Source organism: Ovis canadensis, chromosome 22, assembly GCF_042477335.2.
Source record: "Ovis canadensis isolate MfBH-ARS-UI-01 breed Bighorn chromosome 22, ARS-UI_OviCan_v2, whole genome shotgun sequence".
Lineage (NCBI taxonomy): Eukaryota > Metazoa > Chordata > Mammalia > Artiodactyla > Bovidae > Ovis > Ovis canadensis.
In genome coordinates, this window is record NC_091266.1 from 32,423,389 (window position 1) to 32,439,494 (window position 16,106).

The 16,106-nt window shown below is 47.3% G+C and overlaps 1 protein-coding gene across 50 annotated transcripts in view; it reads right to left on the bottom strand.

Annotated features, from left to right (window-relative positions):
• The window catches only part of SORBS1 (sorbin and SH3 domain containing 1), a 233,151-nt gene that overhangs the window by 68,314 nt on the left and 148,731 nt on the right, over positions 1-16,106 (bottom strand). For 25 of the 50 annotated variants that reach the window (XM_069568141.1, XM_069568135.1, XM_069568131.1 and 22 more), the window contains 3 exons: positions 14,582-14,611; positions 8,391-8,563; positions 6,743-6,806 (listed from right to left, as the gene is read on the bottom strand). In XM_069568141.1, coding sequence (XP_069424242.1) covers positions 6,743-6,806; positions 8,391-8,563; positions 14,582-14,611 — 267 coding nt within the window. Of the gene's footprint in view, positions 1-4,488; positions 4,552-4,866; positions 4,942-6,742; positions 6,807-8,390; positions 8,564-14,581; positions 14,612-16,106 lie in introns of all 50 variants that reach the window. The other 25 variants (XM_069568110.1, XM_069568093.1, XM_069568109.1 and 22 more) reach the window with 2 other exon arrangements.

Below are 16,106 nucleotides of genomic sequence, written 5' to 3' on the forward strand. Positions count from 1 at the left end.
TTGCCTTCTCCGAGGGATCTTCCCGACCTAAGGATCGAACCCAGGTCTCCCACAGTGCAGGCAGAGTCTTTTACAGTGTGAGCCAGGGAAGGGCTCAATAAATGGCAGTGGCAGCAGTTACTGCGGTGGCTGTGCTATTATTATTATTAATAGGATTATGAGTGTGAGACGCAGAGGTACTGGCCACCACACTGCTGTTTCCTAAAGCAGGAGGCAGTGGCGGGGCTTCTGAAGTGGTTTCTCTACAGCATGTTCCTGTGGCTTCCGCTTCAGGAGGAAAATGTGGGCAGGATGTCCGAAGACTCAGTCTAGCAGACCCTCTGTGGTCTGAGTGCAACGGTGGGTAGTGCTGTCTCTGGTCTCTGTCAACATTCCCTCTCTCCGCTCTCACAATCAAAAGACCTAGGAGCATCTCAGATGCTAGGAAAGGACATGTGCCTTTAAGAGAGAGAGTATGCTGCATGCTCACTTAGTCGTATCCTCTGACTGTGACCCCAAGGACTCTCTTTGTGACCGTGTGGACTGTAGCCCACCAGGCTCCTCTGTCCATGGGATTCTCCAGGCAAGAATACTGGAGTGGGCTGCCATTTCCTTCTCCAGGGAATCTCCCTACCCAGGGACTGAATCCAGGTCTTTCGCATCTCCGACACTGGTAGGCAGATTCTTTAGTATTGAGCCACCTGGGAAGCCCTTTAAGGGAGAGGCTGGATGGTAAGTAATTCATAGGCAAGTAGCTCATAGGCAGGGGAGAGTGGGTCAGGTGTAGGTTTAAAAGAAAAGGGAAGTAAAACTCATTTGCTTATTAACCTTACTTCAGGGTTATTCCCAAAGGATTTCTGGTAAATTATTTTTATTTTTGTAAGCTTTCTAGGGACCAGGGTATTATAGAGAAATTATAAGAAATAAGTCTCCTGAATCCATTCTACTCTTCCCAAATTTCCCAGCCTCAACCCCTCCCAGCTACCCTCTTGAAATAAAGAATGTAACATTGCTCCTTTCCCATAGAGTGGTCTGAAAGATTAGAAAATGATTACAAGTGACTGACTGCTCCTTGGTGGGATTTCCGGCTTTTTAAAAGTACATTTTAAATCTCATTGATTAAGACATGATGATTCTACTTATCTTCTGAAAAGTCCAGCCAGAAGTTTACTTTTTCACTCTAGCTTGAGGGAAGGATGGGGTGGCTAAGCTTGACATAAACTTTTACATAGTCCTTTACTATTTTGGAGAATCAGCTTTGAGACACTTAGAAATGTCTTTTATACTGTATAATCAACTAGAATTTAGGGGGGAAAAAAAGCAGTAGTCCTTAGGCTAGGTTTTGATAGGTTTATTGCAAATAATTCTAGTTTCAAATTCTGCATTCAAACAAAACAAAAAAAGCAGCAACAGTCTTCTTCCCTCAGGGGACAGACTCAGAATGACAGCTCACATTTCTCAGTAAATCTGTTTTTTAAATGTTTGTTTAAAAAGGCTGCCCTTGTGGTTCAGCTGGTAAAGAATCCGCCTGCAAAGCAGGAGCCCTGGGTTCGAACCCTGGGTTGGGAAGAGCCCCTGGAGAAGTGAAAGACTACCCATTCCAGTATTCTGGCCTGGAGAATTCCATGGACTGGATAGTCCGTGAGGTCTCAAAGAATTGGACACGACTGAGCAATTTTCAATTTCAATGTTCATTAAAATCCACGAGTAGAGCCTGCCTTGGTTAGGCACTGCACTGTGCTAAGTCACTTCAGTCATGTTGACTCTTTGTGACCCCATGGACCGTAGCCCACCACGCTCGTCTATTCATTGGATTCTCCAGGCAAGAATACTGGAGTGGGTTGTCATTCCCTTCTCCAGGGGATCTTCCCGACCCAGGGATCGAACCTGTGCCCCTTATGTCTCAGCTTTGGCAGGCAGGTTCTTTACCACTAACGCCACCTCAGTTAGGTGCTAATCTGTCTTTGACACTCTTCTTAGAAAGGTATAAATCTTTCCCATATTAAGAAGGGTGCGCAGATCCCAGGGTCACTGACTGGCTGCACAGAGCTGGAGAGGTACTAAGGACAGGGCTGATGAGGACCTGCCGAAACTCACAGACATCAAAACCACAAACCAGAAGCTCTCTCATTACTTAACAAAAAATTAAAATGAAAACTTTACAGTGGGATAGCTCAAACAATGCACTCATTTGTAAAAAGCCGTCATCTAATTGAATACATCTGTGATCTAAGTCTGGCTTTGTCTTCCAGGCAAAAGTGGGGGCGAGACACAACCAACTCTGTTTTTAAAAAAAATCTCCAGGCAAGAAGACTTCTGAGACACTTGCGTTAAAATCTAATCATCATGGTTATTATGAATCTTTTATATCCAATCTAATTTTTTCCTCTTTATTCTTTAAGATGATTTCTTCCTTGTGGGTCTTTGAAAATAAAAACTAGTAAGGTCTGCTTCATAAATTATAAGTGAAAAGTTATCATGTCATCCCTGTTTATACCTCACGGTAAAATAAGCCCCACTCTCTCTCCTGTACCCGACTTGATGTGAGCCACCAAACAGACATCATTGTCAGCCAGGTTTGCTAGGTGTGGCAGTTGATGACATGGCAGCTCTGGTGTGAGGCTAGAAGGCAAAACTCTGCCTGCAGTTCAACAGCCAGGCTGCCTGGACACTGCTGGCACTGCCTGCGACAAGCTAAGGCATTTTTCCAGGCCAACAGGAGTCACTGTTTTTCTCCACAGGCCTCCTCCAGGTGGCCTTCCCCTGCCCATGTCTATGGGATTTTGCACCTTCAGGCATGCTGTGTGCTGGTCATCTTCCCTAGAAAGGAATCCTATCTTATGAGAGGGTTGGGTACTCATGTCCAAAAAAGCACAAATCAAAAACTGCAGTTGATTAAAAGTACCCTAAAAAAATTTCCCACTCATCCTGTTCAGCCCACTGTTTCTGAAGCACTGTTTTCGCTAGAATCAGCACCCCAAAGCAAAAGACTAGGTTATCCCACACTAGAGGCTCTTGCTGAAAATAAGGAGGTCACTGATTAAAATGAAATCATCAGTTTTAAATTTTTTAAGTACTGATTCCTTTGGCAGACTTTTCTTTTTGTTCAAAATAGGCCCCAGGCGTGAAAGTGTTGGAAACCACTGATGCACACACCGCAGGGAGACCGAAAATGGAATATAATATTTTAACTAAAATTGTATCTAATACAGCTCAGTGCATCATCTCATGTGTGTTAAGTGATCAATAAAAGTTTGGTGAATGATCAAACAGACGACTTCATCAAAGATGAGAAGGGTTGAGCAGGGTGACATGCTGAGCTAATTAGAACAGAGATGAACTGAGGAGGGGGCGGCACTGGGCTTCATCCTTAGGAAAGAACCCAGATTCTGTGGTCCAAAGCCTTCACTCACCAACGTTCTCCAGGTAGGTACTCAGGACCCACCGTGTGCCCGCAAGGTTTTCTGTGGCCTTCACGTGGTCTTGCAACTGCCACTACGCTGGACCTAGTACCATGAAGGAGCCTTGTCTAATTCCCTGCCTGATGTGAACTTTGGAGGACAGATGACATATCTTATTCATAGCACTAATCCTCAGTTCCCAGGACAGTGTCTGGCACACACAAGTGCTCAGTAACTACTTGATTGGATGAAGCTCAGAGCATTCAACATCTTATCCTAGAAGAGAACACAGTCGAAGTTCCTCCTGCCTACTCCACCCACTCCCCCTTTTCTGGGTCACTCATCTGAAAAGCAGACAGTCCTGGAGACCAGAATAATTCTCAGAATGTTGCCCTTCACTCACCTTTCAGAACCTTCTTTGACACTTAAGACTACATACTCCAGAAAAGAATATTTTCTAGATACAAGTATAGCCATTCTCCCCTAGCAGGTCCAAATTCCTAGCCAGCTCTTTCATTAAAAGGTTTCTAGCTTAGCCAAAACCCTTATTATTTTTCAAGTGATATCATCTCCCACCATGACTGAATTCCACACTTGGATACCTCTTGGGGAATTCCCTACCAAGGAAATATACCTGGAGATACACTGAGGACAAGAGGGGCCCAGTGGAGAGTGAGCTGCGCTTATGGGAACCCGGTGATGTTTCTCTTGCTGATGCTGGCTCGTCCAACTCCTGCCCATGAACCCTAATGACTCAGCTTCCCTGAGTCACTGCCCAGCCACCAGCACCACGTGACCACCCCAGATACAAAGCCCTGGGTAGCTGGGTGCAGCCAGCTTTTCCCAGAGCCCTAATGTTCAAAGCATTACAACGAAGCCACATTGGTTACCCCATTAATCATGTCCACTTCAAGGGAACAGGATTAAAATACCATCTGGACAGACTCCAGTCACACAGTTAGCGAGGACTTGAGAACACCACAAAACACATGGTTACAGGGAGGCAAACGATGGGGAGACAGCTCTCAGCCCCCAGCAAGAGCCCCACGGTGAAAAAGAAAGTGATAGCACTGCTACAGAGAGAGGCACGTGATCTTCCTTTAATTACCTTCAGATTTAGGACTAGGAGTAGATGCAGGAAACTGGTAGGTAGGAGTGTAAGGGTTGTCCTCTGTAGCAGAGAAAAGCAGTGGATTTTGAAACTATCCACCACCCAGTGGAGGAAGTAACACATCTCCAATTGACTCTTTCAAATGACCGATTACCTATTTTAGTGTTATTAAAGCACACGGCATCACACTTGAAAAGAGATTAATGAATTAGAAAGGATTTGGTTATTTTCATATGGCACATCATGCAAATGAGTGAAACAAAATTTCTGCCAACCAAAAACGACTACAGAAAACAAAATCTAAAAGCCAAATCTTATTCCTAAAATGGAACTATAAGAATTTAAGGCTAGATACACTCTCTAAGTTCATGGTACCTTCAGAATTTTGCTGGATTTCAGGAAGTTCAGGGAATTTGTACGTAGGGAAATAAGGGTTTTCTTCAGGAGTGTCTAGGGAGAGGAGAGGGTTTGGGAGAGAGAATAGAGGAAGACACAAATGGAGAGAATGAACAAACAGAAATCCACACACAATTCAGGCTCCTTGAATTCTGGAACATACTAAGCTTCACCAGTGATGGAAGAAACTCAAACTGCTTTTAAAAATCCAGTCCTTTTGCCTGAATTACTGAGACACCTTTAAAGACACAACATCACTATTCTTCTTAGACAAAGAATATATACAGGCCCCAAAAGGGAAGAGGCATTCAGTACAAAACTTCAAACTTTCCCTTTTTATAGGCAAAAAAAGGAAATATGCTAATAAACAGTGTGTAAAGAAAACACTATCATCAAATGATTTTTGTTTAAAAAAAATCAAAGCTTGTGCCATAGATATTAGAATCGGGGCAAATAAGTGGATTCTTAATGTTTCAAACACCTCTCTGCCTAGGGCAGGTAGTTTTGCTCAGAATCTGTAATTTAGGTTGAGTTAAAAGCTATAATATTTGAGAAGACCAATGCTGCCAGAGGAGCAGAAATACATATTTTTCACATAGGCACCTGTGTCTCAGTATTCGGGTCACCAAAGCTGGGTCTAAATGTGAGAGAGACACAGAGCGCTGGAGGAAATGGACGTTGGCTTCTACACGTGACCAGTAGAATGGGCATCATCTGAGAGCCAGCATGTAGCATCTCCACCATGACTGAGCTCATCTACCTCAAAACAGAATGAATTTACTCCTGGCTCAGAAACACTAAATACTGAGCATCTCAATATTTACAAAACAGTTTGAAGAGGGGCACCACCAGTTTCGTTCTGAACACTGTAGGAGCTGGCATCCACAGTTAACCAGAGAGACCAATTGTCTGCAGCACAGGCTGACCAGACCCTGGCCAGAGGCTTTTCCTCTGCCTTCATGTGTCATCTGTGCCAGGCGGCCAGACTGGATTTGGCCACAGGGAAGGACAGGATGCTCTGCCCACTGGAGCAGTGGTACCCTTCCCATGGCACAGCTGCATCCCTGCCCAGCAGCTGACCGGCGCATAGGAGGATGGGAGCTGTGTGGGAGCGCTGACCTGGGGTTCTCCCACCATGCTGGGTCCCATGCTGGCAGCCCGGCAGGCCCCTGATTAGGAAGCACTACTCCCCCAGCGTAAGCAGTTTTGTAGTGTCAGCTCTTGACTGTCTCTTGGGGCTACCTGCCAAGTTCTGGCTCCTACCCGAGGAAGCTGATTTTTCATCTTAACACCACCATACATCCTACTTCACAAGGCAGAATCTGCTCTCATTCGGACCTTGCAGCTTCCCTCAGAGGGAGGCAGCAAAGGGGTCAACACACAGAGAGGGGAACACGATTGGTCCAAGGTCACCTGAGTACTTGGGGAACTAAACCCAGATGAGAACATTTTTGACTCCCAGTTCATGCCTTCTCAGCTCGCTCTGCCTACAAGGCAGTCATGGGCTGACACTGGGAGGTTCACCTAAAGCTAGAAGCGGGTGGGAGTCGAAGCTGCTTACAGCCCAGGCAGGCAGATGCCGAAGAGCACACGCAGGATGCTGAGCTCGGCTTGCTGCGTCCCCAACGTCCGGGAGGGAGGACCTGCGAGCTGCCCTCAGCTCCTCCCACACGTGGGGCAGGCACACAAGTTCTTCTGCCCCCTCTGTCCTGAAGGTGCACGGCTGGGTTCAGGCAGGTCAGGGCCTAATGAGGTCAAGCTACAGGGCCCAGTCTGCCAGCCAAGTGAGTCTAGGTCCTCACTGCAATAGTCAACATATGGGCACAGCACAGTTTCTACAAATGAAAATCAGTACCTCTGTTTAGTTTGTGGATCTGTTTAAACATGGTCTTGTACCAGTCTTTTGATCTCTCGGTGTTCTGGAGAAAAACAAAGAGTAAAATAAAATGAGAATCTCAGCACATTTCAGAACTTTCGGGATTATAGAAGCAAAATGCAAAATGACAACATCTCAAGTCAAAATGCACATAAGTCTATACATCTTTGTGATCTCTCATTTAAACCTTTCTGAAGAAGTGTATTCAAGCCACCTCCATAGGGCCAGGTATAGAATGCATACATCAAGACCTAATCCCTTACAGCATCCAATGCTGGAGAATTTCCATCCTAACCACAAAGCTGGGTAGTTTTTTAAGATAAAAATAAAACAAGGAAAGAGACAGATAGGTGGTTAGATCAAATACCTTCACTTCCACTTAACAGATGAGAAAATGTGATAAAGAAAGTCAAAGCAATTGCCTGAAATCACAGTGCAGGTGAGTTGGTCAGCGGGAAGGCTGCCCAACACAAGGGTTAGAAGGAAGGGTCTGCTCAGTTGTGCAATCGGGGCAAGTCATCCCATTCCTTATCTATAAAATGGGAATGATATTAGTATCTACCTTGTATGGTGAATCATGCTTAAATGAGACAGTGCATTTGGAAGTGGAAGATGCAATCATTATTAGTAACAAGTCTTCCTACCACTTATTATTATTATTTCTTAGGAACATGTAACATTTTCCCCCCTCCCTGTGGTGCATGGCTTGTGGAATCTTTTGTTTCTCAACCAGGGATTGAACCTGTGCCCCCTGTATTGGAAGTAATGAGTTTTAACCGCTGGAACAGCAGGGAAGTCCCATATAAGGGTTCTTTTGAGGCTTAGTCCACTACTGTTTCTATCAGCCTCCCCCGCAAGGGACACAAAAACCTGTCCTTTGCTCAATGGAAATCACAGAGAAACACACTCCAGGCAGTGGTCTGGTCCTGGCACATGGAGAGGGATGGGATTCACCCCAATCCAGCTTCAAAAGTGAGGCATTCCTGGGAGCCCAGGCCTGCAGGAGGTTGGTGGATCTGCAGGGAGGGGAGGGCTGGGGCAGGGCTGCTAAGAGACCCACCCTGTCCCAGGCCCTGCAAGGGGAATGCACCCTGTGAGTCACTCAAGAGTTTCCTACTTTCCCGGATGACGAGGTTATCTCCCACCTCTCCACTAGGGGAACTTCTTCCTGAACCTGCTGCAGCAGGGAGGCTAAGCCTCACACCCTGCCCAGGGTTCTCTAAGCTTGGACCACAGAATGATGATAAAGGAGACGGGAAAAAGGGCCCACAACCTTCTCCTCTTGAACATGCATGTGCCTGCAGCCTCTCAACAAACAAATAGCCTTTCTGTTCTATTGCATAGAAAGTGCTCTGCCATTGTTCCACCAGCTTCTCCCCACATTCATCTGACCACAAAAGCCTGTTCTCCTGGATTCAGTAACAGCTAACATATGCCTTGGGAAAAGCTGTCGCCAAGCTCTTAGAGTCTCCACAGGCCTCCGTGGGCTTGGAGAGGGGACAGTGGTGAGGATCCTCCTTTTGGGGTCTCTGCCACCCACAGAGGGAATTCACATGGACTCAGGAGTGTACACCTGTCACCAGCTTAGGACAAAGCCTAGGAAGGACTTCCAGGTCCACACTCGTACCCGGAGTGGGATGCCCACTTCATCCATGCAAACATCGCTTAGGTCCTGAGTGCTCTTGGCCACCCGCCGGCTGTCATCCTTCACCTTCCTCTCGGCTGCCCTGCCAGGGGAGGTGGGTTTTTCCTGAGCTGGTGCCGAGTCCTGCTCTCCCACTCTTCTTTCCGAGACAGGATCTAGAAGAGAAAAGCAACCATTAGCTGAAGCTCTTGTGGTAGTGCCAAAGTAAATTCCCCCCAAACAATCCAGCTGGGGGAGAGTGTGTTTGCCAGTTTGCAACTGGAAGGAGCTGTGCTTTGAGCACACCAGCACACCAGGGCCCAGCCCCTGGCTTCTGTAAATAAAGTTTTATTAGAACAAAGCCACTGCCTCTGCCAATACATTATTTATGGCTGCTCTGGAGCTACAACAGCAGATCAGAGTAGCTGCGACAGAAACCATATGGCCTGCGAAGCCTAACATGCTTACCATCTGGCTCCCCCTTTTTTTTTTTTTTTTGGTATTTATTCTTTATTTATTGAATGAAAGATTCTTTAAATTCTGCAGTGTTTTACAAATTTTTAAAGTTTCACACACATGATTTCATGTAATCCCATAATTCTTTTTCCCCCTGCCCTTAAATTCTGCCCCTCCCCATACTGGTAACCACTAGTTTATTCTCTACATCTGTTTGCTCTGTTTTTTTCAGTAGTTTGTTGTATTTTTTAGAGTCCACATGTAAGTGATATCATCAGCATTTGCCTTTCTCTGACTTATTTCACTTAGCACAGTGCCGTCCAACTTCACGAATGTTACTGCAAATTTTCACTTTTTCTGGCTGAGTAGTATTCCACTGCATGCGCACACCACATCTTCTTTATCCATTCATTTGTTGATGGACACTCACACTGCTTCCATACCTTGGCAACTGTAAATAACGCTGCTATAAACGCTGAGGTGTAAGTATCTTTTTGAATTGGTGTTTTTTTTTTTTTTTTCCTTCAGCCATATACCCAAGAATGGAATTTCTGGGTCATGGGGTAGATCAATTGTTTAGTTTTTCCAAGAAACCTCCATACCATTTTTCATCCATTTGACCCTTTTAAAAAAATATGTAGACAGTGTGGTAAGTGCCCTACAGTGGTTTGTACCTGGTGCTCTAGAAATCCAGGTAGTTCTGATTCTTATAGGAAGTCAGGGAACAGGTAAACCCATAAGAGGGTGGCCAAACACTACTTGGAAGTTCTTGTTTCACCTAGGGGAAGTCACTTAACTTTTCTGTCCCTCTGTTTTCCCATCCAGATATGGGGATAACACTTCAACTGGCCAGCTCACATCCACGTGGGAAGGCCCTAATAAGACAGCGTATACCAAGTGCTCAGAAAACAGTAAACTGCTAAAAGGACATTAAGGTTTATTTAATCCAATTCAGGAACAGAAGTTGCAGAGACCTAATAAACATAGCACGTGTGGTCTATAGATTATAAACAGTGTATTATGTTATTCCAAGGCGCGTTATTTATTCACAGAGGGCATTTACTAAGTAAGCACCTGCCAGGTGCTGTGTGTTCACATGCACTGTGGATGCTATGCATTCATAGCGGGTGTACCTTTCCTAGCCTGGCCTTCAAGGAGCTCATGGGCTAGTGGCAGGAAGAGCAGGGCAGCCAGCAATGAGAACAGAGGCGACCAGGGCTGACAGGGGAGTCTGCGCCCAGGTCAGCCAAGGAACTGGGGTTCAGGGCCACCTCTCAGAGGAGGGCTCAGTCAGACACATACAGGAGGGGAATAGTGCTCCCAGCAGAGGGAACAGTGCTCCCGGCAGAGGGAACAGTGCTCCCGGCAGAGGGAACAGTGCTCCCAGCCGAGGGAACAGCATAAGCAAATGCCAGGGGCCCCTGAACTCCTCCTCTGAGCTTATCCTGTGCCAGGCATTGTGTTAAGCTCTTCAAGTTCATAATCTTGTCTCATCCTTCCAATAACCCTGGGTGGAAGAAACTACCATCATCCCTCCATCTACAGGTAAGGGGAACCAAGCACAGAGAAGTCAAGCTGCCTTCCTGAAGTCACACGGCAGCACGTGGTCAAGCTGGGATTTGGCCTCGTGTCCACCTGACTTCAGCGGTCCTCTCTGAGCCACATCCTATCTGGCCTTGCTCAAAGAGGGGACCAAGGTTTTGCACTTGAGAGACTGACCTGATCTAAACAGAGAAGTTGGGAGAGGGAAATGGGCTGGAGAAGGCAGGGAGACGGCTACCTCCACTCTTTTTGACAGAGTAGAAAGGCCATGGAGACCCTGAAGAAGCATGAGAGCAAAGCCCAGGAAGAGGTCCCAGCACAGGGTGATTATGGAGCCATCAGCACGAAAAGTGATGGCTGAAGGTAAAGAGATGTGTGAGGTCAGCAGAGGAGATAAGAGCAGAGTCAAGGGCCAAAGTCACACACTGAAGAATGTCATGGTTACAGGATGAAAAGCAAAAACAAGGTATCCCACAAGCTTGCAGGAGTCACTGGAGGGATAGGAGATGAAACCAGAGAGGAACAAGCAAGTGTCACCGAAACCAGAGAAGACAGAGTTCCAAGAAGTGGGATGTTAAATGCGTCAGAGGAAAAAAGAAAAATAAAGCGGAGGCGGCAGCATTACCTTAGGCAAAAAGAGAGTCACAGGATCACTCTGGAGCACATTTCAGGAGGAGTGAGGGGGATGCCAGGTGGCAGGGAAAGGGAGGAATCCATGAGCAGGAAGTGGACAGTAAGTAGGAGCATGGAAGGAAGGAGTGTGTCAGGATCTGCCCAATCTCCAACAAGCTTCTGAAACAAATACTCATTCTGGGGCCGCAGAGAAATTTCTAAATACTCTGTGTGAGACAGCTTTGGGAGTGCTTCAGAAAACCCCATCATCTTTTTTTTTTTTTTTAAGATATAGAGATTTTCATTCATTAAAATGATTTCTCATAGCACTGATTTTGTATCTCCCACCTGCTCTTCTCCTCCCAGGTCACCACTAGTGGGTTCTCTACTTCTCTGAGTCTGCTTCTTTCTTGTTTTATTCACCAGTTTGTTGTATCTCTGACATCATCACCTTATGCTTTAAAGGATGCTAAGATCAGACTGGTTTTATGGGATGAGTTCTCAGGCTCCCAGGAAATTCTAATAGGAGGTCTCAAGGATTTGGCAGGAGGCCTGGGATGGTGGGGGGATGTCAGGGTGGGTGGATATTGACTTACCAGAGTTCACCCTTAAAATGGCTCTACTGAGCACTCTCCTCCCCTCCCTGGAAAAGCTTTGTCTAAGTGTGATCAGGCAACACAGATGAGGCTGATTTCAGGCTTAGAGACACTCACAGTCTGCACCCTCTACTGTCATCTTTTCAGGGAAAGATCACAGATATGCCAATCTCAGCATTTCCAGACCCAGAGTGACTCTTACCACGTAGGTAACAGGGCCACCCTCCAACATCTTAGGGGTTACAGTGAAGTCTTGCTGCTTTTTCTCACTAGGCAAACACATGACATCCTGGGGCACTTCCTTCTCGTTTTCTACTGTGCTTTCAAAGGCATGTCCTGTAAAGGGCCACTAAGTGAAGGATGCTGCTGACAAGCTGGACAGGGCATCTGTGTCTGCAAGAAGTGGAAAAGCATTTCTATTCTTCACACCCAAAGTGACTGAGGAACACAGCCACACTTGCACTTTCCTCGGGGAAGGGAGGGGGATCTCTCTATACCCTATGCTGGCCCCTCTGTCCCAGCCTTTGTTTTCTGGTCTTTCTACAGTGGACAAACAGCTTCATGAGGCCAAATCCCAGGTCTCATTCCAGGATGTATCTCATTGAACATGAACCCCCTTAGAGGTTCAATACAAAATCTGTTATGAGAGGAAGGCTGGTGGGCCTTTCAGGGCCCATCACCACTGAGGCGAGGGGCAAAGTCCCACTCTCCTTACTCCAGAGCACCAGCCCCACCAGCCCTCTCTCCTGCAGGAGCTTCTGAACAAAACAGTGCTTTTTCTTTTTAAACAAAACTACTTTTAGTGAGTACCTATGTCACGTCTCACGCTATCAAACACGATTGGTGGGTCTGTCCCAAAACTAAAGGATGGAAGCACTGGGCTTATTTTAGCGCAGAGGAAGTGGCCTGAGTCTGCCAACATTAAAGAGAAGCCGTGATAGTCACAAAGCATCTTCCGGGGTGTAAAGCACATGCCCCCCTCCTATCACACAGGAGCCCTTATTGTTGCTGCTGAGTCATTCAGTTGTGTCCGACTCTTTGTGACACTGTGGAAGTATAGCCCACCAGGCTCCTCTGTCCACAGAGCTCTCCAGGCAAGAATACTGGAGTGGCTGCCATTTCCTTCTTCAGGCGATCTTCCTGACCCAGAGATCAAACCCACGTCTCCTGAACTGGCAGGTGGATTCTCTACCACTGAGCCACTTGGGAAGCCCCACAGGATCCCGACAGTGACTCTCTGAGGCAGGAGCGAGGATTACCAAGCCTATTTCCCATACGAGAAAACTGGTTCAGAGAGGTAAAGTCACTTCCCCAGGGGCAAACAGCTACTACAAAAGAAGGAAGAGTAAGGACCAAATTCTGTGTCCCTAACTTGTGTTGAGGTGCCCTTTCAGACTCCCAGAGGCAGGAAGGCGCCCATAGGAGCTCCTTTTCAGAGCCACCCTAAACTCAGCCACCTGGGCTGGAGCCAGGGAATGAAGTGGGCTGGAGCACGGCAGCTCCTGGAGGGGCCACAAAGGGCACCTGAGCTCAGCCACAGCTTGTCCTAACCCTGCAGCCAAGTACCGATAAAGTGGAGAGGGTGTGAGAACCCTGTATCTTCTCCACTAGGCTCTCCACGAATCACAAGGACTGCAGTGGGAGGAAGGGACCCAGAACTCACGGAGCAGCTGCTCAAGAAAACAGTGCTTCCGTTATCCACCAGATCAGGGTCCTCAAGCCCTGAGTTCATGAGCATCTGCAAATCCACCACATGTCACGTGTTTGCATACACGTGGTTTTTCCTTGAGACTGAATCTACTACCTTGTTTAGAGCCTCCAAATGAGTCTATGACCAAGGTTACAAGCCATGATCCCACACCATAAGCTGCTCCAGGGAAGCACAGTTCCCTGATATAGCCCCAGATCCTGGCTTGGTGCCTGATGCCGAGGCGCTCAATACAATAACAAGTGAACCAACCGACTGACAACGGTAACTCGCGTCTATCAAGCACTTTCGAGCACCAGTGCTAAGCTGTTGACAAGCAGAACCCAGGGGCACTACTGCTTTCCCTATTCAGCAGATAAAAACTGATTTCATAGTTTAGATCATCAGGAACCTGCCTAAGGTCACACCATCAGTAAGTGGGAGAACCAGGATTCTGGCTAGGCAAAGTCGGAAGGAAATGCCTAAAACATTCCCATTCCTGGGTTCCCTCCCCACCCCAACCATGCCCTAATTCTGTACACTTATCAGAGTGAGCCCTGATACATGATTATACTTGCAGTCACTCCCTGCCACTGTTGACCCTTGAAGACACTTGCAACGCTGGTGCAGTCAGTACAGCGGGCAGCTCCAGAGCCACAGGGGAGTTGGTGAGAAATGCAACTTCTCGTCTATACCCATGACACCCAATCTCTGGAGGGGTGGCCCAGGAATCCGGGATTTGGCCAGCTCTCCAGGAGGGTCTGATGCTCCCTCAAGTTCAAGAGGCAGTGCTCTTCTGCCCTCTTCTAGGCACTGCTTGTCTGGAGGCTCTCCCCTAGGTCCATCATCCCAGGGTCACCTACTAGCACTTGGGGTTGCCAGCCAAAAAGAAGAGGACTTACCCACATTCCCCAGTCCCAAACCTGTCACATCCTAGCAGACAGAGAGAAGCAATAGGAAGGTGCCTTCTTCAATGACACTGGCCAGGAGCACTCCATCTAAAGCACAGTTCCTTATTGGTTTCGTTCAGAATAGAATGTTCTTACCCATCAAGGTACTTGTCACAGGCCCAGGGGACACATGTACCAGTTTGTACCATTAGGGTACAGCTACCAGTCTGCAAGTTCCAGGGAGGCAGCAACCATGCCTGTTTTGATCACTCTTGCAGCCAGCAATAAGCTGAGTTCCCAGCACATCAGAGAAGCTCGCGAGACTTCACTGACGGCACACATCAGGTGGTGGGCAGAAGATGGCTTTAGCAGGAACACGTGTTAATGTGTAAATAAATATTTCTCACCTACCTGAAAGGCTACTGAGTCGTTTCTGCTGTTCTGTGATAAAACAAAAAAATACACAGTGTAAGTGAGATTTACACAGACACAGTAAGACCAAGAAGTCCTGGCACAACTCGTTAGGATCCCCAAATCTGTGTCTCACTGTCCTTTGAGCTTAGATGCTAAACTGGTGTGTAGTCCAGCTGAATACAGGGGTATTAATGTGGCTCCATCATCTGCGTGTAGAGTCTCCTGTCCCTCCCCCACCAGGACTCAGAGAACTGTCACTGTTTTCTGGTTGTTTACATCCTGTATTAAGATGGTCTGATCACTGAAGGAGACCCTCAGCTCCCCTGGTCTCAAGAGAGCAGGACCTTATGCATCCCAGTCTTGGTGCCTCTGAGGAAATGGAATCATAACCATGGCAGCTACCATCTGAGGGCCTCTACACGCCAGACACTGTTTCCAGAGCTTTCACTCATGTTAAGGCTTTTAATCTTCACAATAATCCTAGCAGGTAGGTCAGCACTGGTGGAGAGACCTCAGTCAAGAGGCACAAACTTCCCAAGATGACGCTGAAAATCAGAGCCGTGTCTAGAACCTGGGTCTCCAGGTTTCTTTTCAACTCTCTAATCACCAGGCCCGGCTATTTCTTAACATCAGAGGTCCATCGGTTTTCCCATCCTCCCAGCACCCTCACAGAGGGGGAGCCAGCATCTCCTCTGGAGAGTTTGGTGTGTACGTGCTTTGGGATAAGCGCAGAAATGACCTTTACCTTCTACAGATGCTAAATATAAAGCAGCCACAAATATAAAAATAGAACACTTGCCAGCCCCTGGGTGCTATCATCATCCCCCTTGGCTGCGTCCCCACCCTCCTTCCAGAACCAGCGTGGCAAGAAGTAAACAGAGCAGCAGGGGAGCTCGCGGCCGGTGGAAGCCGCCGTGTTCGTGTCAGGCACACGGACGAGGTTCGCACCAGCTGGACCACAGAAGCTCAGCAGAGCCCCAGCTCAGCTCTGCTGGCAACCTGTCAGATGGCACTGACCAATCACATGATGCCTCAGCCTCAGCTTCCTTGTCTGTTAAAGTGCTCATTGAATCTATGGTTCCCGAATGCTGGTCTCCAAGCTGCAGGCAAGGCCTTCGCCAGCAATCAAGAGGATGTTTACTCAACTGACGAGATGACGTGGTGTCCTGCCTCTGAGGTGTGGGAGAGCCTTTCTTTCCAAGGAGGAGATATGTGCAATGTGGATCACAGCAGTTGCTTTTCAGGAGTTATTTAGGGCAAAGTTAGAAATGAGCAATCCTAGGGTGGTCCCCAGACTGTTTCACGTGACCATGAGATCCAGAAATTTGGGACCACCAAGCTCTTGTCCCCCAGTGTGGTCCATGGATATGTCTTGCAAGCTTGCTAAAATATGCAGAACTTCTCCCCAAACCCTCCCCCATCACACATCAAAGACCTTCTGAATCCAACTCCCAGAATTCTGTGTGCACTGTGACCAAGAGCCTCCCAGGCACCCAGACCCTCTCTCAGTCCTGAGGGTTTT